Source organism: Calonectris borealis, chromosome 3 (assembly GCF_964195595.1).
Source record: "Calonectris borealis chromosome 3, bCalBor7.hap1.2, whole genome shotgun sequence".
In the NCBI taxonomy this organism is placed as follows: domain Eukaryota; kingdom Metazoa; phylum Chordata; class Aves; order Procellariiformes; family Procellariidae; genus Calonectris; species Calonectris borealis.
In genome coordinates this window covers 41,858,158-41,884,751 of record NC_134314.1, presented here as the reverse complement: position 1 = coordinate 41,884,751, position 26,594 = coordinate 41,858,158, and the positions used below count along the sequence as shown (strand labels likewise).

Genomic DNA, 26,594 nt, shown 5'->3' with positions numbered 1-26,594 from the left:
AAGCCCTGGGCTTGTTATGACAAGGTCTCTTTCGTGGTCAAAGATCTTTCTCTTTATGACATTTTCAGATGTTATTACAATTAGTGACACTCTTCTTAGGTGATGGGAGCCACCCTGTATCATTATGGTCATTGTTCCTTCCTGGTCCTTTCTCAAAGGCTCAGCATCATACTGAATATTTGCAGCATTAAGGTTACCTTCCCTTGCTTTTGTTGAATTCGGATAGGACTTCTGTGTTGTCAGCTCTTCCGAACCCAGCCACATTGTGTGCAAGCTCTCTGTGCTCTGTAAATCACACGTGGCTATCCTGGTATTCTCACTGAAGCTGCCTCCTACACGTAAGGCAGCTCCTACCTTCTTGCCCTGGTAGGAGAGAAAGGCTTTCTCTGGCCTTGTAAATTCATCCCTAACAGGATTTCTTCCTTCACCTCCCAGTAGTCCTTAACCTGTTCTCTTGTCTTGGACTTTTGCTCCTGTATCTTATCTTCAGGACTGATCCTGAAAGCATGTATTTGCATGAACAAAGCTTACTAATGCAATCTGTCTTTAGATCAGATCTTCAGAGTGCACGATAAGCTCATAAAATGCCTGTTGAAAGCATTGCCTATAGGAGCACATTATCAAAAGCGAGCCAGATCCACTGGAGCGCTGAGCACCCGCAGCTCCCAAGGCACTGCTTTTAAGATCAGCAGTTTGCGTTGTGCCTTGACACCATATGGACCTACAGTGCCGGGTATCAAGAGAGCAATAAGAAGCCCAAAGTGGGCTTCAGACCAATGGAGCTGGAGTCTCTCCATCTCCCCTGTTGGTAACTTGCCTTTCTCTTTCCTCCTTTCACCTCCATCTTCTTCACTCCTTTTCTTTCGCCCATTCAAGGTTGCTCCTCTTCTCCAACTTGCTTTTTCTCTTTTTTTTGTCCCAGATTTTCTCTGCCCTCTGCTTCACCTGCCTCATTTATTTGACCCTAGGCGTAGCCGTTTCCCCTGTCACACAATTCTGCCCGATTTTCTCCAGTTGCTTTTAATTCTATATTATTCTGTAACTTCCTTCTCTCCTCTGGCAGCTGTTGCTGCTGCCTGTCTTACCTCTTTTTCCACTTGCCAGAAATTCTTTTCTTCTGTCCAACAGTGCTCATGTTCTTTATCTTGTTATACATTAACTTATTTTTCATTATTGCTTTGCTATTTCTCTCATTTTTCCTTTCCACCCCTGTTGTTCTTTCAAGTAACTTCAATCCTGCATGACAACTTTTCTTGGAAGTCTTGTGTTTTTTTCTCACAACCCAGCCAAAAGTGTCCTCTTTCTGCTTATCATTGCAAATGATGATGCTTTGAAAATGATATTTTCTACTTTCATCATTATCACCAGCCTCCTTTCAGCCTTTCTAGAACTTACTTTAGGTGTACACTTCACATAGCTTCCTATCTTTATTCAGGTGATTCATGGCAGAACATTACCTCTACTGGTACTTCTGTAGCTACGTTCATACACCCATGTACTGCACCACGTCACTGATAATATCTCCAGTCAATGCTGCCACCATGTAACTTGCTCAGGATCCGCAGCTTCATATTGCCTTCTAGCCCACCATTACTCCAATGTGTTTTATGAACTGGTGTGAGAAGACATAGCAGACTCTAAAAATCTATCATCTGCAGCCCGGCAAAAAAACCCCAAACAAACCCAAAGGTATTGCAAAGCAGTTTCCTTCCTCCTGAGCACATATAAATGGTTTGATTTCCTGATTCAGGAGTTGGATTCACATCTGAAAAGTTCCTGCTGGACTGTCTTCTATAAACAGTCATCTTCCAAACTCACTCGTGTTTTTAACACTCACAGCTTCCAGTGAGAGTGAATTTCACAGTGCAATGACATGCCGTGTTTATGTACTTCCTTTCAAATTTCTTCTCCTTGTTATGTGTTGTGAAAAGTCTGGAGCAACAAATTCCTGTTCACCTTCACCATGCCACTCCTGATTTTATATCATTGCACCGTATCACTCAGCTGCTATCTCCCTTCCCACCTGGAAAGCCCTGCTAGGCTGGCTGGAAGCCCTCTCCACCTCTGAGCTCTCCCTCTCTCCTCTTGTTCTACTATGTTTTTTCCAACTATGGGCATTGGATATGTGAGATGTGGGCATGCCTTGGTGTTACTAATAGCTTTGAAATGCTTTCTGTTTGGTTTGCTACTCCATTCCCAATAACACCTAACCTCCTGATTGTTTTTTTGAGCACTGTGGGGCATTAAGCTGATGTTTATAAAGAAATAGCCACAATGACACTAAGAACTCCTTCCTAAGCATAGAATCATAGGATCATAGAATCGTTTAGGTTGGAAAAGACCCTTAAGATCATCAAGTCTAACCTTTAACCTAACACTGCCAAGTCCACCACTAAACCATGTCCCTAAGCACCACATCTACACGTCTTTTAAATACCTCCAGGGATGGTGACTCCACCACTTACTTGGGCAGCCTGTTCCAATGCTCGATAACCCTTTCGGTGAAGAAATTTTTCCTAATGTCCAATCTAAACCTCCCGTGGCGCAACTTGAGGCCGTTTCCTCTTGTCCTGTCACTTGTTACTTGGGAACAGAGACCGACACCCACCTCGCTACAACCTCCTTTCAGGTAGTTGTAGAGAGCGATGAGGTCTCCCTTCAGCCTCCTCTTCTCCAGGCTAAACAACCCCAGTTCCCTCAGCCGCTCCTCGTAAGACTTGTGCTCCAGACCCTTCACCAGCTTCATTGCTGTTCTTTGGGCACGCTCCAGCACCACAATGTCTTTCTAGCGGTAACAGCTGATTTGGAGGCCAGCACTGTCTTAACATTTTTTCTGAAAGTACATTGAAAAAATGCAAAAAATACAAAGTACAAAATGATGTACACTATTCTGAATTTACTAACACTGAATTTCTGCTGTCATTTTATCTGGAGGCACTTGACATCATGAGGTCCTGCCGTAATTCTCCACTCCCAGTTCTGATTTTGACTACCTTGAACGGTTACGTATCCTCAATAAACATTGTTGCCAGTAATTATTCTCTTCTCCCAAATAATTTATAAATTCATTGAACAACAGAGATCCTATTATAGATTCCCATGGGACTATACTGAAAACCTTTCTTCACAGTGAAAACTCTCCATTATTCCTTTTGTTTCTTATTTTGCAACCATTCACATGAAGGGAACTTCCCTCTTTCTGACCGGTTGGTTTCTTTACAAGCCTCTGGAAAGGACCTGTCAGCACCTTTTTGGAAATTGAGGTACACTGTGTCATCTTGATCACCCTCATCTACAAGGTCATTAACTTTTTAGAGAAGTCTATTATACTTATAGTGCATAACATCCCTCAAGAAAAGTCATATTGTATCTCGCTCTTCAATATATACTATATTTATCTGGTGTCTACCATTGGTGTTTTTTACTATGGTTGTAGCTAATTTGTCCAGTGGAGCATTCTGTAGCTTCTCAGATTCCACCTGGAGCTCTTTTTCCAAAGAAGTGAAAAATCATTACCTTCCACTCTTGTGACACCAAGGACAATTTAAATGCTGGTTCAACAGTTTCTTACTTGGCTTTCTTCTGGGTGAAAGCCTGGTGACTTGTTACTGTTCAGTCCATTTACTTTAAATCTGTCTCTGGTCCTGTGCCAATATGAATATTTCTTAACATTGGCCCAACAGCAGAATTGTTACAATTCTGTATTTTCTGTAGTGCAAACAAATTCCTTAGTTGTTGATGTTTTTGATTGCCCTTATACAGACAGAGTGCTTTCATTGCTGTAAATAAGGAACTAAGACAGGTGTAGTATTGATAATTAGCTAGTTATTCCCCATTCTGCATTTGTACAATTATTTTTCTGTACTCCATGCAGTTCTTTGTATTCTCTTTTACTGAAATTCATCTTATTGACATCAGAGCATTTCTCCAACCCGTTGAGGCTGCTTTGAATTCTGTTCCTAGAACCCAAATTGTCTGTTTCTCTTTCAAGCATGGTGTCATATAGTTCTGCCATCTGCATTATTATTGAAAATATTGACTAGTAGTTTCCAGGATGAAATCTGTGAGATGACATTTAATGTCTCTTGACGGCAAAGTAATGGCAGTTACTCTAACCATGGTCTTTCAACCATGCTCAAAGTCACAGTTTCATCTCAACCGTATTTCCCTAGTTTAGTAATGAAGTATTAAAAACCTCATTCAAATCTACCCTCCTGTTTACACTAAGATGGCCAGTTACACTGTCAGAAAGGACATTAGACTGGTTTGACGTCAGTTATTGCAAAGATTCACATTGAGTGATCTTTATAATCTCATTATCCCTGAAGGGGCAAACGGATCACAAGTTGTCCCAGTTTCTTTCCAAATGTCAAAACTCCAACATCCTTCTTTTGTACCCTGCTTAAAACCAGGTTTTGTGTTCACCCTCATCCTCTCTCGGGGTATCACCCGTCTGTGAGGAGTCCTTGGAGGTACCTGTTTACAGAGACTGTAACAGCTGGTACTCCCAGTGCTCCCGCAGAAGTGCCATCAGCCTCTGTTGACTTAAATACCTCCAATTTATCTAAATATTCCTTAACATGCCCTTCCCTGATCTGCACTGTGCTGACATCTGCTTAAAAGTCAACTTTTCTTCGAAGGCTGGGGCAGACATTAAACCTTTCAACATGTTCTGCATTGCCCCATTAGTTGCTCCCCTTCATCCATTTCTCTTTCTCACTTAGCTGAGCCCCGGCACCGTGCCTGCCTCCTCCTCAGCTGGCAGGACGCACCCCAGCCACGCTCCTTCTGCTCCCTCCGACTCTTCCTTTCAACCAGTATAACACAAAACCCAAACCCACACACCCACTGGATGCAATTTCTGCCACATAGGGGCACTTTCATTTTTGCAACACCAGGTACAGTGCCAAGACCTCAGGTGGCATGACATTTCTGTGAATTATCAATATGTGTAGGTTTGTTTCATTTTTTTTTCTTTTGCCAGTGTTTATGTCCAGGCAAAGAACCAAGGAAGTGCAAAATTTAAAAGGTCTCCTGCCTCTGTGTATTTTGCTTCTGAGATTGATCTATATTCAAGTAATACTGGATTAAAATGGGATTCTCACTGAATTTTCCATATCACTCAAAAATAAGGTAGAACAGCTCCGAATCCCACTGTTTCTCAGACTTCGTGATGTGAACATCAAAAATAGCACTTTTCCCCCTATTTCTTTTCATACATTTAACCACCTATAATAGCAATGAGTCACCTTTCTTCACCATCTTTAAACCTACTAATCATAAGGAGACATGACCCAACATAATTACAAGCAAACAAGAGTTTACCAAATGCCAAGATAAAATATATTTCATGATTAATTTTGCTCAGTTTTTAGTGGCTTGTTTACAGCTCACAACTTTGTAACGCTCCCAATTTGAGTACAAATTAGTGGATTTCTATCCTACATGATCCCTGGGAATTAGTATGTTACACAGTGGATCGTGCCTCCTGCAGTGCATGTCGCTGGATGAGAGCAGCTTCCTCCCGTTGCAAGTTTGCTCCCTCCTCCTTCACGTGCTGGGTGGTTTTTCTCCCCGTTTAGCTACCTCACTTTTCCTCCTCCCGCAAAACACGTCTCTGGGCTCTGGGCTACCTCTCAGTCTTCACCCAGACCTGCTGCACCACCTGTCCACCAGCATCTCCTGCTTGCTGAGAAGGTCTTCCCAATTCATTTGCAAGTCAAAGGCACGTTATGGGGGAACTTTCTGTGAACCCCCTGCCCCAAATCCTCTTTCCTTCCTTTGAGACACAGCCTGGGAGGTTCTTTAGCCCAGCGAGGTTCATGCATCTCCAGGGGCTGGGCAGCATCTCTGTCCCGCACCACTCTGTGGTGAGGGGACACTCCTACTCATGCAGGACTGTTTGGGGTGTCCATGCCCCGGGTGTCATCCCACACAATGATGAGGCACCGTTTGAGCCTGATGTCTCCTCTCTGCTCCTTCTGACGTCTTACCCTCTGGCCTTACCCAGTGTTTCCCCTCCCTCCCCATCTCTGCCTATCAAACCTCTTTTCTCCTCAGCCTCACCCAATGCACAGGCTCTGTTGCAGATCCAAGCTCTCTTTGCCTCTGCCCCACTTTTTCTCTGCAGACACCTTATGTATGTTTGTGCACACAGTCCCAGCCCCTTCCTGCCTCTCCCCCATTCCCTGACCCAGCACCCCTCGCCTGGTTTCTGCCTTTAACGTGATGCTGATGTGGTAGGAACGCAAGTCACTAACTGGTCATAAAACAGAGGGAGAAGCAAAATCTAGTAAAATATTTAGGCATAGGTCTTTAATAAGACCTTTACACTTCTCACAGCTCTTTAGTAGTACCAATACACCTTTGCCATTCCTGTGTCCTCCCCGCCAAGGCTTTGACCCCTGCAGGGAGTTGGGCTGCCTCCGCTGCTCTCTCCTGGTCCTTCTGCCTTGGGCAGAGTTTCGTCAGGGCCTTGCCCAGCCATAATTTTACAGGCAGACCAAGGAGAACACGGCTCCTGCCATTCCCCTGCCCAACATGGCATGAAGGCTGTGCGGCATAGCGGGTGCAGGACGGGAGGCACCTCACAAGCTGCCCACCAGTGTCCACCCAGGGACAAGGAGCCCAGAGCCGAGTGCCACGGCACGGCTAGCAGGGATGAGGGAGTTTTCATCACTTTCATTACTTTCCAATTAAAAGTCCTGCTGAAAACTGGATCAGCAATATCCACACCCTCCCTTGCCTTGCGTCAGTGGTAGGAGAGGCTGTGGATCAGCTGCAGCACAGCACAGCATGAGCTGCAGAGCTTGTATCTGACAAAATTAAGCGCGTGTTGGTTTCAGAGGGTAGGGGGGGAGAGTCCACAGTCTCTGCACCGGAGAAGGGGTGGAGGCATCACCCAGACATAAGATAACCAGAGAGGAAACGGGCACCCTGGGTGTCTCTGCCCCAGCCGGCGGCTGCCAGCCTTCCTGGGGCGGCAGGCACCTCTGCTCAGGGTAGGAGGTTTGGGGTCCGTTGCAGCCACAGCCCCCAGCCAAAATGTTGCTGATGATGCAAATTACCAACGGGACAGAGATTATGCCACAACCACGTCTCAACAATATTTCCTGAGACAGGATCTGTTCTGACATCTCTTCTTTGATCTGTCATCCTTTTTGCAGACCTAAGAATACCGTAAGGGATGGAGAGAACAGACTGTCCTAGAATTTCATGAAATCTGATAATAGTAACGTTAGTGTTAGCCCAGTCTGCCAAACCCACCGTTCCTCGAGGATGTCACCCCTTGGATCCAGGAAAGACCGTGTGAATCTGGCTCCATTACTTCAGCAACTTACTTTCACTTTTCTCTTGAGGAAATACATTGGACCTTGCTTTTTCCTGAAGAACTGAAACTGTATCTTGATTTAACTCCTCAAGGAAGAAATTGTTCTCAGATCCTAATGAGATTATCCTAATAAGAGTGTAAAATAGGTCACTGTCTACTACAGGCATATTGCCTCCCATAGAGAAAAGAGAGTATGATTTATAGATGGGAAATGTATGGTGCATAAGTAATTACAAACTAAAACACTAAGATGGGTAGTGACTTCTTTCACATTTGTTGTGGTTGCTTCCAAAAGCTCTTATTTCCAAGATGAAGAATACTGTGGGTTTTCTTGTGCACACGGCAAGTGTGGACCTGACACTCCTCTGGCACACGTCCTGTGAAGCTGGGCATTTGGAAATGCCTGCTGGGACCTTCAGATGTCATGGTTGGAGTGTCTCATCTGAAAATCAGACATGGTTATCCTTAACCCTGCAACCCTTTTTGCTGTGTTGGAGGGACTATAAGTGCCATAACAAATCTCAGGCTTTTAAATAAAAAGAGTAACTGCTTTTTGCCTTTTGTCTGTAGTGATAGCGATGAAAATCTGGTTTTGCTGATTTTTTTTTTCCTAGCTATGCTAAGCTTCAGTTGCCTCATTCTCTCCCAGCCCCAGCAAGCCTCAGCCTTTGGGGCAGAGGCATCTCATGATCCCTTGAAGCAGTGGGGGGATCTGGGGGAATAATGATGACTTTGGAGAGGTTGCATCACCACAGCTGCCATCAGGGGCCTGAGAGCTACTCTGGCAATGCACAGGGAGCACTGTGAATAAATGCCACTCTGCTCCAGTGGTTGTTCTTTCATAAAGCGTTTCAGTGAGCTTCATGAGCCAAGAAATGCCTTTTGGCACTGTAACTGTCAGGAGATAAATATTGACATTGGGGGAAAAAAAAAAAGGTTGTTCATTATTTATATTTATTTTACCTCAGGAGTTATCGGTTAGTTTTAAAGACAGCCTGTCACCCCAGGGAAGGCAGGAACAATACTATCACACTGCGTGGCCCCGGTGGCAAACAGTCGCGCTGAGCAATCTGTGAGCAGCGTCTGGACCAAATCTCCTGAGTGCGTCTGTCTGCCGCAAATGCTCAGGGACAGTAGATGTGCGAGTGGAAGCAGTAGCAGTTTGCCATTGATTCCCAGCCCGAATGGGCAGGCTAATGGGGTCCCGTGATAGAGCTGCCATTAATCACTTAGCCAGCAGAGCAATTCCCAGGAACCAGACCAGAAAAGCTATTTATTGAGTAGAAAGAAATGGGGTTTCAAATTGCAGTAACTGGGGAATGATTGGCAACAGGTAAAAAGGTTTTGCTGCCACGGGAGGAGGCAGGAAAGTGGGGGAGGCTTGGTAACCTCAGAGTTGTGACAAGGGGAATGGGACTGGCCAAAAGAAGTGAAGGAGCTGAACCAAAGCATAAATGAACAGAGTCCCCTGTGGTGGCTGGAGCATGGGGGATATTTTAAGCTGGTTTGTGATATGGAAATGAAGTTAGACGCAGTGGAGAATCACCTGGAAGAAGTAAGAGGAACCACCTGGGGTTGCTGGGTGCAGAGGACAGGGAGGATTCAGCCACGAATCCTTGATGGCCATGCCTTGAAGGCTCCCTCGACAGGCAGGATAGGGCCAGGGCCAACATGAAGCATTAGATAAGTTCTACAAAGAGAAATGAAAATGAGAAATTGCACGAACATGACCTGCTTCATCCTTGTTTGAAAACCAGCATTATTCCTGAATAGCCAAGAGTTTACTAGGGCACTTTAAAGTCATGTAAGTAGGTCACCTTGTCGCTAGAATCTGCTTATCCCCAAAACACATGAAATTACTTCCTGATGGCCAGCAGATGAGAAGCAGGCAGCAGCGAGACACGTCAGCAGCAGCCCAAGGGCGTATCGACAAGGCAGAAGACTCCAGAAAGTGCATTTTGCATTTGCAAGTGCATTTTTCTTCGTGATGCCCAGGTCCAAGCAGTGCCAAAGAAGCTGTTCTTTGCAACAGCAATGGTGCTGCATGGCTCAAGGCTCCCCCAAATACTGGTCTGCCTGTGGGCTTATTCCCAGCCCTCCTCTGGGAAGCACAGATCAGATTCTGGAAAAAAACCAATCCCACTCAGCCAACGCTTCACTCCGGGGCGAGTCAGTGATACAGCCCAGTGTGCGCACTCCTCGTCTGGGCGATGTGGAGGTTGTCTGCTTCTCTGTGGCAGCAGAAAGATGAATTTCCCTCCAATGCTATTGGCTGTCAGAGAGTTCCCAGCCCAGGCAAAAACTGTCCTGCAAGGCCTGGTGTTCGGCCACCGCTCACCAAAGGGACGATGGTGCTTGGGATGGTGACACTCGTTATTGCAAAAGGAGTTCTGCCGCTGTAAATCTCTACAGAAAGATTTGAAATGTATGTTAATGGGCAAAAAGTCTCAGTAGAGTTGATTGGAGTTAGTGTTTATTACAGAGAGAAGCTAATTTTTTAAACTTTTAATTAAAGATTAATTAGAACTGTTAAATGCTTAAAATGTTACTTTTGCTCAAGCTAGCACTTACATTGCTAAAAGCAATATCCTTTCCTTTAATGATAACGTAAAATATTGGCCAAACATCTGAGAGGAGCTTTCTTGACAGCCAGCTGGGAGACAGTATGAAACCAGAAACAAATATTTCCACAGTTGTTTACTTTTTTTTCCCCTGGGATACTTTGAAAAGATTTTTTTCTTATGTAAACACCCAGCTGCCTCTGGTGAGTAGATGTAATGGCTGTGCTCCCCCCGGGCAGAGGCCCCCGGGCAGCCCACCTCGGCCCGTGCAGCATGGCCTCCCTCCAGAGCCCCGGAGGGCACCGGCCATGGCTGCAGGAGGAGGGAGGCGAGCCGCCTGCCGGGGTCCTTTGCCAGGCAGTCAAAACCAGTTGCGTCCCACCTTACAAAAATCATCACTCGCCTCCTTTTGCCCTGTCCCGGCCGCAAGCCCCTGGCACCCCCACCCTCTGCACCCTCTGTGCCCAGCCTGACACCCGCCTTCAGTAAAAAGGTTAAAAAAACACGGTAAGAGCCATTGCACACATGTGACAGAAGGTAACGCTGCGGGGATCCGGTGCTTCCCACTGCGCTTCCCTCCCGACGTCCTCACCCACCCACCCGTGACTGCCTGTCTCAGCTCTCCCTTTTCCTGTCGTTTCCGTGCAGCCGGCCGCAGCGGCAGAGACGGGAGGCCCACGGCGAGGTGCACAAGCAAGGCAGGTAGGGAAAACCCTCCGGCGGCGGCTGCTGCTGGCCCAGCCCCGCCGGCCACATCCACATGGCCGGGCTGAGGCTGTGGCAGGGGAAGGGGACACCACTCGAGCATGCCAGTCGTATTTAGTAGCAGTCATGCCATTAGCAGGATCCAGCGGGCCCCAGAGGAAGCCATGTTGCCTGACACCCTCATGGAGGTGAGGTGTGACACCATGGCCATTTGCCACAGACCCTTGGGCTTTGCGTCGCGCTGCTGCAGGGTTTGTGTCGCCTGTGCTGCGTGAGTGGGCGCCTTCCCTCCAAGCATCCCTTCCACAGAGCTGAACCCCCCTCCGCCGGCTCTCCATCACACCGCTCGTCCTTCCCTCTGCCACTGCCAGGGAGAAAGCACCTTTCTGAGCATGGTCAAGCCTGCTCGCAAATGTTGAAGGTTTTGCCAGTGGCCTGCTAATATCGCTCCTCCTGTCTCAGCCGATGCACGCTCACAATGCCACAGGTCTTTCAGAAGCTGAATTAAACGTGAAGCAGAAGCAGGGGCCACCTTTTAAAATGCCTGAGGGTTAATTCATGACTAGAAGGACTCACTGATGGAGGTAGACAACTCGCCACTCCTAGAAATTATTAAACTGAGACTGAGCATCTTTTTACAATACTCCCTGTCCAGATAAAGATCTGGGTTTGAGAGAGGAGTCGCTGATAACACCGCTGGTCTCTGTTAGGAGATTGTGGTACTGGCTTCTCGTGGTACAACTGCCCACGAGTCTATGAGAAGAACAGCACAGCTAAGCAGTCTCATTTAGGAGGAGCTTTATCTCAGGAACATATTTCCCATCAAGTTTCTTTGTTGTCCTGTTTTCCTTTAACTTATTTCTGACTTGTCTTGTGTATATTCAGGCCAGTGCCTCTCTGAGCATGCCATCTTTTCTCAAACCGAGAACAAGCAAAACCTTTCCACCTGTTTTTGAGCCCTCCTGCCGCCCCAGCGGCCTCTGCGTCCTCTGCCCAGTATTTGGTGCAACTCCAACAGCTTCTGGAATGACCCTCCCAGGCTCTTTAATGCTCAGAGACCTGCTAGGTCTTTAATGCTCCTTTTTTATCCTCGTTAGAAATCTGGGGCAGGAGCTAATAATTTTATCTCAAGTTAGGAGATGGCCTGCCTCCTGGCCTGGTTCCCAGCCTGTCTCCATTTTGTTCCTGGGCAACAGCCAGTAGCTTATTTGATATATTGCTTCCCTAATTCCTGGCCTCATGCCCCGTCATAACTCAATGTCAGAAATACCTCCCCCCTCTTTCCATTTCCCCACTTATCCACACACACTATTCCTCCAGCCCGCACTTTTGAATGATTGTCTCCAAACAGTGCTATAAGCAGAGATAATTTTACAGAGACAAAAAGTCACCAAACAAATGTTTTCTCAGTGCCAAAATTATCGCAGGTGCCTAAGCTGTATGTTGAGTGCAGGAATCATTTTTTAATGACACGCTGCTAACCACTGCAAGCAATCGCATGGTTATGGTCTAAGGAATAAATGGTCTAAGGGGTAATGGAGCGAATAGGGCGCGTACTTCTCACAGGCACTACTCAGGGCTCATAGCTGTGCTTCTCTATTCCTGGTAGCCCAATCCTAAAGCGAAGCCCTGACATCACCAAATCTCCCCTGACGAAGTCAGAGCAGCTGCTGCGAATAGATGACCATGACTTCAGCATGAGACCAGGTTTTGGAGGTATGAAACGTGCACATTTGTCACTGTTCCTGTTTTACGCTGTCACTTCTTTATACTGTAACACGTACTCAGGTGAACAAGCAGATTGACAAGGAAAGCCTTTTCTGTCTCTAATTTTTGTTATTTTGTGTTGTGAATTCATGACATGCTTGGGGGGGATTGGGGTGCAGTGGAATAGCCTTCTTCCTTGGATGAGCAAATAGCATGTTCAAAGGCATGGAAATGTGATTACGGGCAATATAATACTCCTAGTATTCAGTGACACTTTCTTCTGATAAAAATCTGCAAATGCACCTTATGTCTGCTCCTGGATGATGGGGAAATTCTAAGATTTTGTCTTACTATGGCAATGTGTGTGCATGATCAAATCACGTACCACACTTCCTGACTTGGCCGTTTCATTTATAACCCAAAAGAAAATATTTTAACTGTCATGTGTTAATGCTTGCTCACAGTTTTGTGGCTGTGTGCTAAAGCAACCTAAGCTTTCAGAGAAATGAATGAAGGAAAAGACGTTTTCTTTCAGCCCATTGGATTAGAGAATATTGTAATTTATCTACCCTTTCTGGCTGACAGATGGTCATTCAAATCCAGGATACCATTATATACTCTGATGGAAGAAGATTTTATTGCTAAATGCTCAATATACCAAATACCAGCATGTTCAATTAATTTAAAAGAGTTTCAGTTTCATAGCAGTCTTCTAATGTGAGCATTATTTGTTTTGACAGATCTCCTGTACTGTAATTGCCAGCGGTATACGAGGAGCTAGTCAAAGCCTGGAGGAAGGAAAAGAGATAAAAATCCCTATTACCTGGGGTCACAGTCGGACCCTTCCCCTCGGGAGCCCCAGGTTTAGCGGCACATGCCTGTGTCCTGCAACGCATCCCCTCCCGTCACCCTGTCTTTTCCACAGCTGAGCACTGAGTGATGTGAAAACCAAATACACAGAGTAGCTCTCAGGGATGTTATTAGCCTGAGAAGGGAGCAGAAGCGAGGAAAAAATTTGGAGTAACTCTCCCACATTCCCTTAGCTGCGCCACCACTACTCACCATGTGCGTGGATGCTCTGCTGGGCATCCGTCTCGCAAACCCTGGACCCAAACACTAGAGTTAAAAGCCATTAAAATTGCTTTTAAATTTTGAAGGGACGTGTGTAGGATAACACAATAAAAAGAGAAAGTCTAATTGGTCAGTTTCATTGCTGATTTTGATTGTTATTAGGAGGTTTTTTTTATGAATTCCAATCGCTTCTACTTTCAATTGCTTTACTGTTGTTTCTGTTTCAGACTGAGCATCTATTTTTATCTCTAAAATATGAAAGCCAGAGGATTACTTTGTCTCACCAGGTTTATACTTTGTCAACTTTTAATTTTTTCCCCCCAGGCCCTGCAATTCCTGTTGGAGTGGATGTCCAAGTTGAAAGTCTGGACAGCATTTCTGAGGTGGACATGGTAAGAGTCGCAGAAGGGCTAAGGTCAGATGGCACCTCTGGAGAACACCTAGCCCAAACCCCTGCTAAGAGCAGGGCCAGCTAGAGCAGGCTGCCTGGGGCTGTGTCTGTGGAGTTTGGTTACCTCCAAGGACAGAGACTCCACAGCCTCCAGGAAGCAGATCCTGGTTTGATCTGAATCTGCTGACAATTACTTCTATTGACCTCATGCTACCATTTCATCTCCCTTGAAGCAGAAGGAAGAAATCTGACATTTTCTTTTCTCTAGGACAAAATTATACAACACTGCCAAAACTGCTCTAAATGGATTTGGGTTTTTACATTTTCTTAAGAAGTGATAGCACGTTTAAAAGCTCTGAGGAGACCAATTAATGCCTTAGTTTTACATCACTTTGATACACTGCAGACATGGTCTCTCTTTGGCCATGTTCTGAGGTGGTCAGGGGCCACTAGCTCCCAACCAGAAGCCATGTAGCCATCCTGAGAGCAACACTGGTTCAGACTGGTAAGTACTGCTCTCGACAGGGCAGCCAGAATGAGCTCAGAGGTGAGAAGTTTCTCCAGACCCTGCCTTTGGCACATTAGCAGTTGTATCACCACTGCTGTGTGCTGGGGACCAGTGTAAGGCTCTGTTGTTCCTTCCTGAACCTTCAAGCTGATGCTGAAGTAGGATTTCAGGACACGCAGGACTGATGTTGGTGCTCTGCACAGGCTAAATTCCTTACTGAGTCTCTGTCCTTTGTTTCCTACCTACAATTAGTGATGTGAAAACAGATGGTTTTCAAATGCTCTCGAAGTGGTACGGATTTTGGTCTTGATGATTTTTGCTGGAGGGGCTTTTTTCATCACAAAACACTGCCAAAAGTAAGGTATGATTTCTGCAGGAGATTTTCCATGAGAAGATTTTACATGCATACCCAAGATGTAACAACACCCCATGCAGGGGAACGGGAGTAAAGAAGGGGAACGGGAGATGGCCCTGCATGTACACTGAAAGACCTACACCAATTTTATTCACCTTTTCAAAACCCAGAGCTTTTCAGACCTACCCTGTTAGAACATCCCCAGTCTATAAGCAGCTCAGCTTTTGCTTTGGAAGAGAGAAAAAAAATCACACCCCAATACAGAATACTTTTCAAAATGTTTTGCTGTTACAACGAATGTATCAAACAGCTCTGAAGCTTTCATAGAAAGCCCCAACTTCTCTGTGCTCCTAATTAACAACAGCCGCAGGATTAAAGAGCCTGTGCCCGACCTCCTCCCATGGGTAAGCTAGGAGCATGGTCATGTGGCAGCGCAGCTGGGGTTCTGCAGCTGCCCCAGTTGCACACTGCCACTGCAAGTGCACGCGGAGGCCGTGTGCTCCTTGGCCAGCTGGGCTCCTCTCACCACAGCAATTTCAGCTTTTGAGTGGGCTGGGATACCTACAGTCAAATGACCACACGCAGGGTGCAGCAGGGTTGCAAAGCCAGGGTGCATCAGGGTGCACGTTCTCTCCAGCCCCTCCAGCTGTCCCCCATCTCTGGTGCTCTTGGCACCCTGACTGCCAGCTGTGGGGACTCTGAGCGTTTGCCTCTCCCGGGGTGGTCCCAACCCTTCTGGTTGAGGAAAAAGCTTATGAAGGTGACCAGAGAGCCCCTGAAAGGCTTCAGGACTTGAAGGCAAAGGAAAATATCTTAACTTCCAGGATTTAAAAAAAACCCTGCCACTCATGTTTTAAGCAAGCATGATGATTTTGAGGGACCTCCCCTGTTTTTTTAATATTGTCCCTACTCCTTGTTACATCGTGCTGCAACACCCAGCAACATAGGAAAAGCATCGTATGGCCTCGGGTAAAAAAAAACGTTCAGGGTCAGTTTTGGTTGTTTGCAAAATAATGATGAAGAAGACTTTATATTGTCAGAATCAATTCTTTTTAACTCGTGCAGCTTTAAAGAAAAAGGCCATGGTGCTTTGCAAGATGATTGCTTGCTTTTTAAATGAAGAGACGTCGGTGACGGAGATCTTCACTCTGTCCTAAATTTAGCTTGAGGAGTTAGATACAGCAATCTTTCCTTTTCTCCTACTTTCTGACTATTTGCAAGAAAGTGGTAAAATAATAGAGGCGGCTATAAAACTTCATTAGGATGTTACAAATCAGATTCTTCTTGTCCAATTGATTTTAAAATGTATAAATATCTACTATGGGGCACTGATGCTGAAATTAACAGAGCTTTTGCAGGATCTTCGGGGCAGCTGTTTTATCTGGAGGAAAGATGGGAAGAAGGAAAAAACAGATTGTTACCCAGAGTTGGAAAGTCATTTGCAAAGATAATGAGAAGCTAATAGTGTCTCTGAGAAATGGACCAGCAGAAGAGGGAGCTATTATATGGTTGTTGCTTGGGGGATTTTCAGATGATGCATTATAAAATATTGTGATTCCCAGTTTAATAGCCCAAACCTAGTGTTAATAAATAATTTCTAATGAAAGTTGACAATGCTTGATTTTTCCAAAAAAGTGAGGCATTAAATTCTCTCTGCAGGACAAATGTCTGTCAATTTATTACTGTTTAAAGGACTCATTAACACATAGGGGTCAAAGTAAAATGTTTCCCAGAACTATCTTCTTTAAATCTGAATACAGGGAAAAGGTGTTATAAAACCCTATAGAATAGATCAAACGAAAAAGAAGAAATGGCAGGTCAGTGGCTTTGGGAGCTTCAGCTGGATGTGGTATAAAACAAATCACTTCTATTGAAAACAGACTGCAGAAATCCCTATATTTCAAAACACTTGGGAAGTGTTGTGGAGAAAAAAATCCAAATGTCAAATAATTTCAAAAAACCACTCCAAACCCAGGGCAGACTGGTCAGTTGTAGACACTTCCCTGAGTTTATGGGCAATATGTTACGTTACACTGAAAGATATCATGCTTATAAACACTTATGCGTGAGCTTATCTTCAGATATGTGAAGGGTTCCTTTGAAATAAGGAAAAAGGCAAATCCAAGTGCCTCCAGGGTCAGACTCCCAATACAACAGAGCTCAAAGAGACGAAGCATGCCTTGGATCTAAGAGTGAAATATTTAGGGAGAAAGAGAAAAAAAAAAACATTTCGGTCAAATACTGAGTCAAAAACATTTCAGTGGCTGTGCTGGAGGAATAACTCCCACTGCAGCACACTCCTCCAGCTGCCTGGGGGAAGGTAGTTGCCAGAGCAGCGTGGAGGGCAGTGCGGGCAACAAACCTTTCTTCACTGTTGGCTCCAGAAATTCAGCATCATAGGGTTGGGGGATTAAGTGGTCGGCAGTACTCTCCACGTACTGCTGCCTCGGCATGTCTGCCTTTTGGTCCCTGGAGAGGGTGGCAGACAACAAAACACAACTTTTGCATTTCAGAGGTGGATTCACCACCTGGATGGGCTCTGATTTCTGAACCTGGTAAGTTGGTCTGACCTGAGGAATAAACGAGTGGCAGCCAGTCATGTCCCCTGCAGCTCAAGGAGTGGACATGCCCTCAGGAACGGTGCTTTACAGCCCGTGGTTTGTCCCAGAGAGGAGAAGTCACTTGTATGCCGATAAGATGTTAAGTTGTGACAGAAGCTTGTTTGTTGCAGGACTTCACCATGACGCTTTATTTGAGGCACTACTGGAAAGATGAGAGACTGTCCTTCCCCAGCACCAACAACCAAAGCATGACCTTCGATGGCAGGCTGGTGAAGAAGATTTGGGTCCCTGACATGTTCTTCGTCCACTCCAAGCGTTCCTTCATCCACGACACCACCACAGACAACGTCATGCTGCGGGTCCAGCCAGATGGGAAGGTACTTTACAGCCTCAGGTAAAGCTGCATTCAGTCAATGTGAGCTATTAGTGAAGTAAGAGAGAAAGCGGTTTAATTGATTCCTGTATTGTGTTTTTGCATGACTTCATACTAAAAAAAAACATAAAAAAGAATGAATGTGCTGACTATCCACTGACATCTGAGTCCCCATGCAAGTTCGTTAAGTGCGGGTCACAGGAAGCCCATTTCTATTCCCACGTTGCTGGTTCCATCAGCGTTCCTTCGCCTTGTGTGCGTGGTTAGGCCCTGCTCCTGCTGTCAGGAAGCTGCGGCCAGACGCGGCAGTCCCTCGGAGCAGCTGACCGGGGACTAGTGGGCTGCAATCCCCATGGGGCACTGCAGAAGAGGCAAAGCATTATCTAAGGAAGAGGGCAATGTCTAGTAATAAACAGAAGTCCATAGCAGCTATAGTTATTCACTCCACTACACAAAAAAGTCTCTGGGCCTAACAAAATGTGCAATTTCTATTCATAAGGTAATTATGAAGAAGTATAAATTATACTGAGCACAACTTAACTTTATGATAAGCAACAAGACAGGCTGAGCATCCTTCAGCACACGAAGCGACAAGCTTCAGAGCAAGGGTATATAGCTCCTGGTGACTCACATGTACGCCTAGAGCAACCCAAACATTTGACTTCGACTCTTTGTGCTTTTTGTGCATTATCTATTTCATATGAAAGACATGAAAGCTCCTTGAAGGGGGCGTGGGAACAAGTGAGGGTTTTGTCCTCTAGTTTGAGAGGTGATGCTAACCCTGATTTTCTCCCTTATTTTTCAACTGGTGGATCAGCTCTGAGAGGAAGATATTTCCTACTCCAGAGCAACGCAGGTGTGTGTGTGGGTGTCAGAAGCAAGAGGTGATTAAAAAAAAAATACAGGATCCCATAGACTGCTCTCAAGGTTTCCCCCTCCTCAACACGAACTCTTCATGGGAAACAGGCTGGACAGGCTCAGCCTGTGAAACTTCGTGGGGTCTTAGGTGTCAATAAGACACTGAGCCCCTCGGTCCAACCCACATGGAGACCCTGTTGGGAATGTGCAGCAGCAGACATGAGGTGCCTGGGGATGTCCGTAACTGCAAGCAGAGGCACCCCTGAGCTGTTGGTGTTGGGGAGCTGTGAAGTGTGAGGCAAGGGGTGGGGCGGTGGGCTCAGGGTTGCTGCTTACAGCTTAGGTACCTACTTTTCTTGAATATTGCCGACAATAAATCTGAAGATCATTAAAATAGGATTTTTTTCCTTTCTGATTGTTACTTTCATGCTTGGAGAAGCTAAATGAGGGCATCTGCCAATCTCCAAAAGAAACTAAAATCAGTGCTTCTGTTTTTCTTGGCTGCAGTTCCGTCCAGTTAGAAAACAAGTATTGCCAAATGACCCATAAAAAACTATTAGAAAGGAAATTGCTGTACAATATTCTGATGCAAGAATGTTGACATCACCTCCACAGCAATGAAATAGCAAAATATGTGTTAAATAAACAAAGCATGAGATAATAGATAATGTATTCTGAAGGACAAAAAAGGAGGAAAATCTGACTGATAGGAGGTCAGTAGCAGCAAGATGCACAGATTTAACTTTAACTAATGATAAGGTTGCAGAACACATTGCTTGGGAAGGCTGCGGAGGTCTTTAAGGGCATGTTAGACAGCGACCTTAGGAGTGGCAGAGGTAGAGCTGAGCCTGCCATGAGGTGTTTTATGATTTTATGAAAGGAAGGCAAGCAAAGCAATTCTTGATTCCCTGTGGGATTATCAGTTTGACAAGAATTTTCTTATTCTCTGATATTTTTATCTTACTGTTCATTGGAATTCACAGCCTGAACAGTGTCTACCTTCTCATTATTAAAGCTTTTTCTTCACTCAGTATATTAGACAAGGTTCAGGTGTTCCTTAGGGCTTTGCAAAGTTTGCTCAGGTCCTTAGTACAATAAAAAAAGGACAATAAAATGACATAAAGCTCAGCTACAGCATGCATGCCTATATACTCTTTCATTTAGCTGCATGATACCAATCATCTGCTTTGCAAGCATTTATGGTTGTCTAAAAATGTGAACAGAAGAATATCAAACTACTCAGATCTTGCCATGCACTCTTGTGCTTAAACAGTTGTCCTGCTCAAAATGGTGGTGAACGTCTTGAGTAGCAAATTGACAGAGTTTTATTATTTTATTCAGTGGCGACTGCAGGTTGGAGTGCTTTATGAATGCTGGGGAAGTATGAATGCTGATCGCCCCTTAAGAGCAAATGGGTCATTACTGCCTGCCTGCCTTTGCTGAATGCCTTTGCCTCTAGATTATGTTTTTTCCTCAGTGTCTGCCTTTTTAAGGTGCTTTGCCAGACTTTGTCTTGTCTTGGAAAGCACTGTAGACCTCACTGACACCTAAACAACAAATCTGAGCCAAGCACTTTCACTCAAGGACTAAATACAGATAGGGAAGCAACATCAGTGGGAACCCGTACATGCAAAAGGACTACTGACATAAGGGACTGCATCTTGTTTTTATCATTATGTGACAGAAGTCTGTCTACCGTTAGCCCTGCTATAATTCATTAATTCTTTCCCCATTATGATTTATACTTCTATTTTCATTTACTCCTCTAGAGTTCAAGCCAGTTGAGTCAATATTTATGGTTGCTTCCAGTGCAAACAAAAAATTGTGCTATTAAAAATGAAACAATCAGACTATAGCAAGACCAGAGCTTTTGATTGATGGGGCAGAGCATTTCAGTGGTCTCTGTTGCATACCAGCTCCGGCCCTAACTGGAGGCACTGCCTGTGCCCTCTGGTGGCTGCTACCCAGCTGTGATCACCGGGTTCTCATCGAGCAGCTGGAAATTCGTAGTGTGTGGAGAAAACTACCTGCGTCCCTCATAGCACTAGGATGGCTTTGATAAATGTGAATTATTTTATTGTATAAGGCATCCATTGAAAGCACAGGTCTCTGCAGAGAGATGTTTGCTGATAGTCAAAGAGGAAGAACTGCCCTCTCTACCCTTTCCCATTTTCTTCTCCAGTATTTTTGTCATCTAGTAGCAATTTGTAATGGCCTAGCTTTCATCTTTTCTAACACTAGTTTGCTGAGAAGAAGAAATGGCTTTAACTAAAGTGGAATGGCTTTAGCTGATTGGAAGGTATTTATTTTCAGTGGACTGTTACTGGCCAGATGGTTACTTAATAAGAAAAAAACCTCACAGCTTTACTGTTTTTCAGCCACATAAGACGACAAGTTTTTAATGGAGTGGTTTTTATTATTCCTAGAGTTACAGTAACGGCAATGTGCAACATGGATTTTAGTCGCTTTCCCCTGGACACACAGACGTGTTCCCTGGAGATTGAAAGCTGTAAGTAAAGCGGAGGTGTAGGGGAGCCGAGGACTGCACCCCATGGGCACCCAAACTGTATTTAATTATATCAACAATTATAGCAATAATTAAACTGCTGCTACATTCATGGAAGCTCTAACCAAACTCAGCAGACTTCAACACTAAGATAAACTCTCTGTCCATATTTTTTCACCAGAATTAGATGGTGTTTGCAACAATGCAGTGGTTTTAAACACCAGCTGTTAGCACTGTCTTGCCAGCGTCCCCAAGAGCTAGCCAGGCTGCCCCACTGCCACCCCGTCCCCAGAGGACCTGGGCCGCTCGCCTGTAGGTCAGCAGTCTCCAGCAGCACCCGCTTGCCCAGGTGCCCTCAAACACTTAAATAAATGTTCCTACGCCCTTCACGTGCACCATCTGCTCATCTGTGGTGTAGAAACCGTGTCACTGGGGCAGTGACATTAATCACCTTCCTCTTACGTTTCTTGCACCTATTTGAGATAAACCCAGCTTATACCCACATGTAGCTCCTTTGTCCCAAGTATGATGCACATACGAATTGGCTAGATTTCATACAGCGACATTTTAAACTTTTAGCTTTTTAGGAGGTTTTTTCTTCTCCTTCTTAAGCTTGCAATAAGAAATTATAATCCTAATTCTGTTTTAATATATTTATGCGTGATTTTTTTCTCCCTGTTTAGAAAGCTGCCACTAAACCAGTCTGAAAGTATTAACATTACTATATTTCCACAGGTATTAAAAAACCAAGACCTGTAATGTTCATGTGTGCATCACAGGCAGAAAGTTTACCCAAGAGTTTTTCCTCCTGCATGCCTCAGACCATTGATAGATTGTTTCTCCTGTTTCCCCAAGCAGGCTCTTTCCTCTAAGTCTCCTTTCCTTTGCTTCTGATTTTAGGACGTTTATAAGGGACAATTTTTCAAGTTCTGATGCGGTGGGTTACCTGACAGCAGGTTATGTGTGAGAAATTACGATTAGTGAAACAAAAGGGTTTACAAAATGCACCAGGCGTCAGGACTGAGGGCTGTCACAATGATCTAGTCCACTCCTTGCCGCAATCATACCCACCATCATCGTGGCTCTCAGCTGGGCAGTGGCATTTGGCCTTTTCAACTGGGACCTCACAGGTAGCCGGGTAGCCGGGAAGGTGTGTGGGCACACCCTGCGCTGTGGGTGCGATAGCAGCTGGCTCAGTGCATTGCACCGAGGTTTGCTCTGCTCCCCTAGATGCCTACACCGAAGATGACCTCATGCTCTACTGGAAGAATGGGAACGATTCCCTAAAAACAGATGAGAGGATATCGCTGTCCCAGTTCCTCATCCAGGAGTTTCACACCACCACAAAGCTCGCCTTTTACAGCAGCACAGGTGGGTACCGGAGTGCCTGCCAGAGGGTGGGCTGGGGGAAGAAGGGGTGCAAACCATCCCTCTCGACCTTGGCTGTGGAGAATTGTCCATTGGGAGATCTCCCTGTGGCCTATCAGACCTGCCTTTCTTCCATGTCAAGGCTGCTGTCCTTGACACAGACTTCCACCCTGATGGTTATGTAGTCCAGAAAGGCAATCCCTCTTCAAGATCACACCAAGCCTTAACATGAATAAAACTCCCCGGGTGCACAGGTTATATTATCTTCTCTGGAAGATGTGGTCCTGAGAGACGGTTTGACTTTGATAGTTGGTTCAGTAAGAAGTCTTTTCTGCAAACTGCAATGATCTGTGGTCATTAACTGTGTTTTTCTAAAAGCAAATGCGGCGCTATTCTGCTGACACAACATTACCTTATCTGAAAGTAGTTCGATGTTGATATGACTTCTCTTTTTCCTTCTCTCTGTTATACAGGGTGGTACAATCGCCTCTACATAAATTTCATTTTACGCCGACACATCTTCTTCTTCTTGCTCCAAACCTACTTCCCTGCCACCCTCATGGTCATGTTGTCCTGGGTGTCCTTCTGGATCGATCGCCGAGCAGTTCCTGCCAGAGTCCCTTTAGGTAAACGTAATCTTGTAGTCAGCAGACCTAAGAGACAACTGCTGCAACTATGGCCTTGCCATCAAGACAAAATCCCCTGCGCTATGCACTGCCCCTGCATTGCCTTGTGGCACGGAAGTCAGCTATGCCACACGTGTGTCCCCCATGCAGGGGACTGGCCATGGTACAAACTCTCCATCTGCCCTACAGTGCCAAGTTAATTGCCTTTCCTGCTTGCACAAGCGGTAGCTGCACGCTGTGCAAATCAGGGAGCAAATGTCCTGCTCTGCTTTTCTTCTGTTAACAGAGACAGGGCACAGAATGAGCGAAATTGTCAGTATCCTTCAGAGACTTCAGTGAGCGAGAAGGTGAAAATCAATATTAGCAGCCCTGACAAAATTTCAGTTTATTGAGTTTTGCTGGAGGAGGGAGGGTGGAGGAAGCACAATCAGCTGAGCTGCGTTGTTCAACTTGTTAAATGAGTTTACAATGCAATGTGAGGGATTCAGCTTCCCCTTCTGCAGCACCCTTCAGACAGATGAAGCCATATGCCAGAGAAGTCACAATGCTAGGGAGAAGAACTATGCTATGGACATAAATCTTCTAAAGCAGATGTTTTGCCCTTAGCAAAGTGTTGTTTGTATTTTTGCAGACTTTGAACGCAAGTTTGCTTCCGCTTATTCCAGGCAACACTCCTCAGGATTTTATTTATTGTTAAAATTATATTCCTCAGTGGAGAGGATATATACAGGCATAACAGAGATAGCAATGGGGCAGTTATCCATATCTGTGTATAGAAACAGCATCCGTTGCCTTGAGACATCATTAAAAGGAGCATAAGGGTTTGGACCATGTCTTTTCGAGAGACGTAGGCACTGCCTTTAGGAGTACTTTTTAGTGCCTAGATATTCCTGTGAATTCAGTCCTTTGTGCTTATATACATCATTTCAACTTTCAAAGGGATCGTTAATGTGATATAATTAGCGCCTGGAATAAGAGGGTCACAGAGATCCTCCCTCAGAGCTAAGATAACTGTGAACTACAGGGGCTCCTGCCCTGCTGATGTGCTCGTTGTGCTCACCCGTGGTGTAACATGGGGCAGCTTTGCCCTGTGGGGCCCCGTTAGTCCCTGCCCTTGCTCCAGGGAAGGCACAGACCAGGCCTGGGAGCCGGCTGGTGATTTCCCACCCAGCAGGACTTCCCAGGAGCAGACAAAAAACACAGGCTTGGGGAACCCGGTGGAAGCAGCAGCAGCAGCAGCAGATGGGCTTCACTTCTGCCTGCGCTGCAGAGAGGGTGAACTAGAAGCTGAGCTCCTGGTACCCCCCTCTGGGGACTGTCCTGGGCCCGGAGATGGGGCGCAGCCGGCGCGGGGTCAAAGCGCTGCTGCTGGCTGTGGGGTGGGAGGCTGGTGGTGTGGCGGGGGACCAGGCTGGCAACACCCTGAGACCAGAACTAGAGCTGTTCTCACCAAAAAGACAGAACAACCCCAGTAAGAAATCAGGGCTGCCTGGACCCTCCTCAGGCAGCGACACCCACCATTCCAATGTGAAAAACAATATTGCAAAGTAAATTCAAATGTCAGGAAATTGTAATGACAGCTGTATTTGTGATGAAGAGCCTGGGTTGAAAGTGCCTTACGGGCTCTCTGCTGGTGTATTCCCAGGGATAACCACCGTGCTGACCATGTCCACGATCATCACTGGGGTGAACGCCTCTATGCCTCGTGTTTCCTACATCAAAGCAGTGGACATTTACCTGTGGGTCAGTTTTGTGTTTGTCTTCCTCTCGGTGCTGGAATACGCGGCAGTGAATTACCTGACTACGGTGCAAGAGCGGAAGGAGAGGAAAGTGCGGGATAAGGTGAGGTTTTCTATCTCCGATGCAGCTTTATGCCCCTGGGAAAAGGTGTGGCAAATGTCTGGAAATGTTCAAAAGTTTGCAACTACAGTGTGCTGCTCTCAGCTGCCTGGGGAGAACGCAGTGCGTGCAAAAAGACACCCGCAGTGAGGCATTCCTGGTTGTAAAGATTTGCTACAGACAACCCACATCCGAACTCACTGCTCTTTCTTCAGAGTCTGAGGGCACTCAGGCCCTCCACTGCCTGTATAAATGGGATAGGGTTTAGGATTTTACCTTTAAATATGTTTTTATGCTGAAGATCCAAGCCTGTGAATAGCACCAGATGGATACTGTGTTTTGGGTTTCAGATAAAGTGGCAGATTTCCCTCACCTTTCTCCAGGCACAGTCTGAACTTATACACAGTGGTCCAAAGTTCCCCCTTCTGCCTTCGTTACATCAGATCATAACCCAAGCTCTGCTTTTCAAATGGGGCAAGCCTGACACATTCCTCCTTGCGGATTCCCTCTGCCCTCTTCTCTGATTTTCTCAGCTTCAAGGTACAGGTCCAACCTTTATTCACACCCTGATACCCGTGCTTAAGCCAAATGCGCTTTTTCACAGGCAGCCCCACTCTTTCCCTGACTGCGCTGTGTCCTGCAGACACGAAAATGGAGAAGCAAAAAGCTGCTGCCCAGCTCCATCCTCTTGTTCTCCCTTTTGTGTCCCAGCAGCCTGAATTCCCCAGGCTTGTCCCCTCCTCTGCTTTTGTAAGGAGAAAAGGCATGTCTCTGTATATCTGGACACACAAAACCATCCTGCACTTACCTGTGTCCACAGCTTCCCTGTGCGTGCAGCCTACCTCAGCCTCGGCCCATGATGATGGACGGCAGTTACAACGACGGGGATGTGAACGAACTGGGGCACTACGTGTCCGAGAACGGAGATAAACAAGACCGAATGATGGTGCAGCTGGCGCTGGGGTCTGAGAGGGGCTCAGGCAGGCGGAAAAACCAGAGGTACGTCAGCATGCGGATCGACACTCATGCCATCGACAAGTACTCCAGGATAATATTCCCTGGCGCATACATTCTATTTAATTTGATATACTGGTCCATTTTTTCATAAATATACGTAACTTCTGCAGTCACTGAGCATTGTGACATTAAATGAAAGTACCGTCTCATAGGCTAACAGAAAGAAAATGGAGAATTGTTTTAACTGGAAGGAAGATTGATTTTTTTTCCAGGATTTTTATTTTATTAGATGCAACTCATCTGTGGCATAAATAATTGTGCAAGTTTCACATTTCAGCAAAATATAGGATCTACAATCTAAAATTTTATATTTATTTAAAGCTGTGCTATGTTCCTTCTTGTGCCTCACAGGCCACTGTAAACTATTTTAACAAGTGACTATAATTGCCGGTTGCTTATATATGGTGCATCCTCCATTTGTGCCCCTGAGATCATAATTCTCTAAGTACCTGAGTGCATGCATACATCTCTCAACTCAGCAGACTTATCATGTTCAATACCAATAAATACAAAGAATATGCAAATACTTGCGTGTTGGCAGGATGAGGTCAGAAATGGTCACTACAAACACAAAATATCCAGGACCGGGAAACACTTTGGCAAGGTTATTGCTGGCTAAAGCTTGCTTACACTGCTAAATGCATGCTGCCCCAGCAGTACTGCACTGACAGGTCCATGTAGGAATACTTTCAGATTTGTGCTTTGTCTCGATCATATTTAAAACAAAGAAATCTTCCCAAGTTGTTTTGACTATCTTTTTAAAATATGACTTGCAATGTATACTTACTAAGGAATGAACAAAAGCTCGACTTTCTGCT

The 26,594-nt window shown here is 45.5% G+C and overlaps 1 protein-coding gene across 1 annotated transcript; it reads left to right on the top strand.

Moving 5' to 3' along the window:
- Nucleotides 1–12,278: 12,278 nt before the first annotated feature.
- On the top strand, nt 12,279–25,892 carry LOC142081345 (gamma-aminobutyric acid receptor subunit rho-1). Its single transcript, XM_075148052.1, has 8 exons — nt 12,279–12,312; nt 13,699–13,766; nt 17,360–17,583; nt 20,847–20,929; nt 22,157–22,297; nt 22,768–22,920; nt 24,566–24,762; nt 25,580–25,892. Exons 1-8 carry the CDS (start codon nt 12,294–12,296, stop codon nt 25,865–25,867), a joined length of 1,173 nt encoding a protein of 390 aa, XP_075004153.1. The 5' UTR covers nt 12,279–12,293; the 3' UTR covers nt 25,868–25,892.
- Nucleotides 25,893–26,594: the final 702 nt, after the last annotated feature.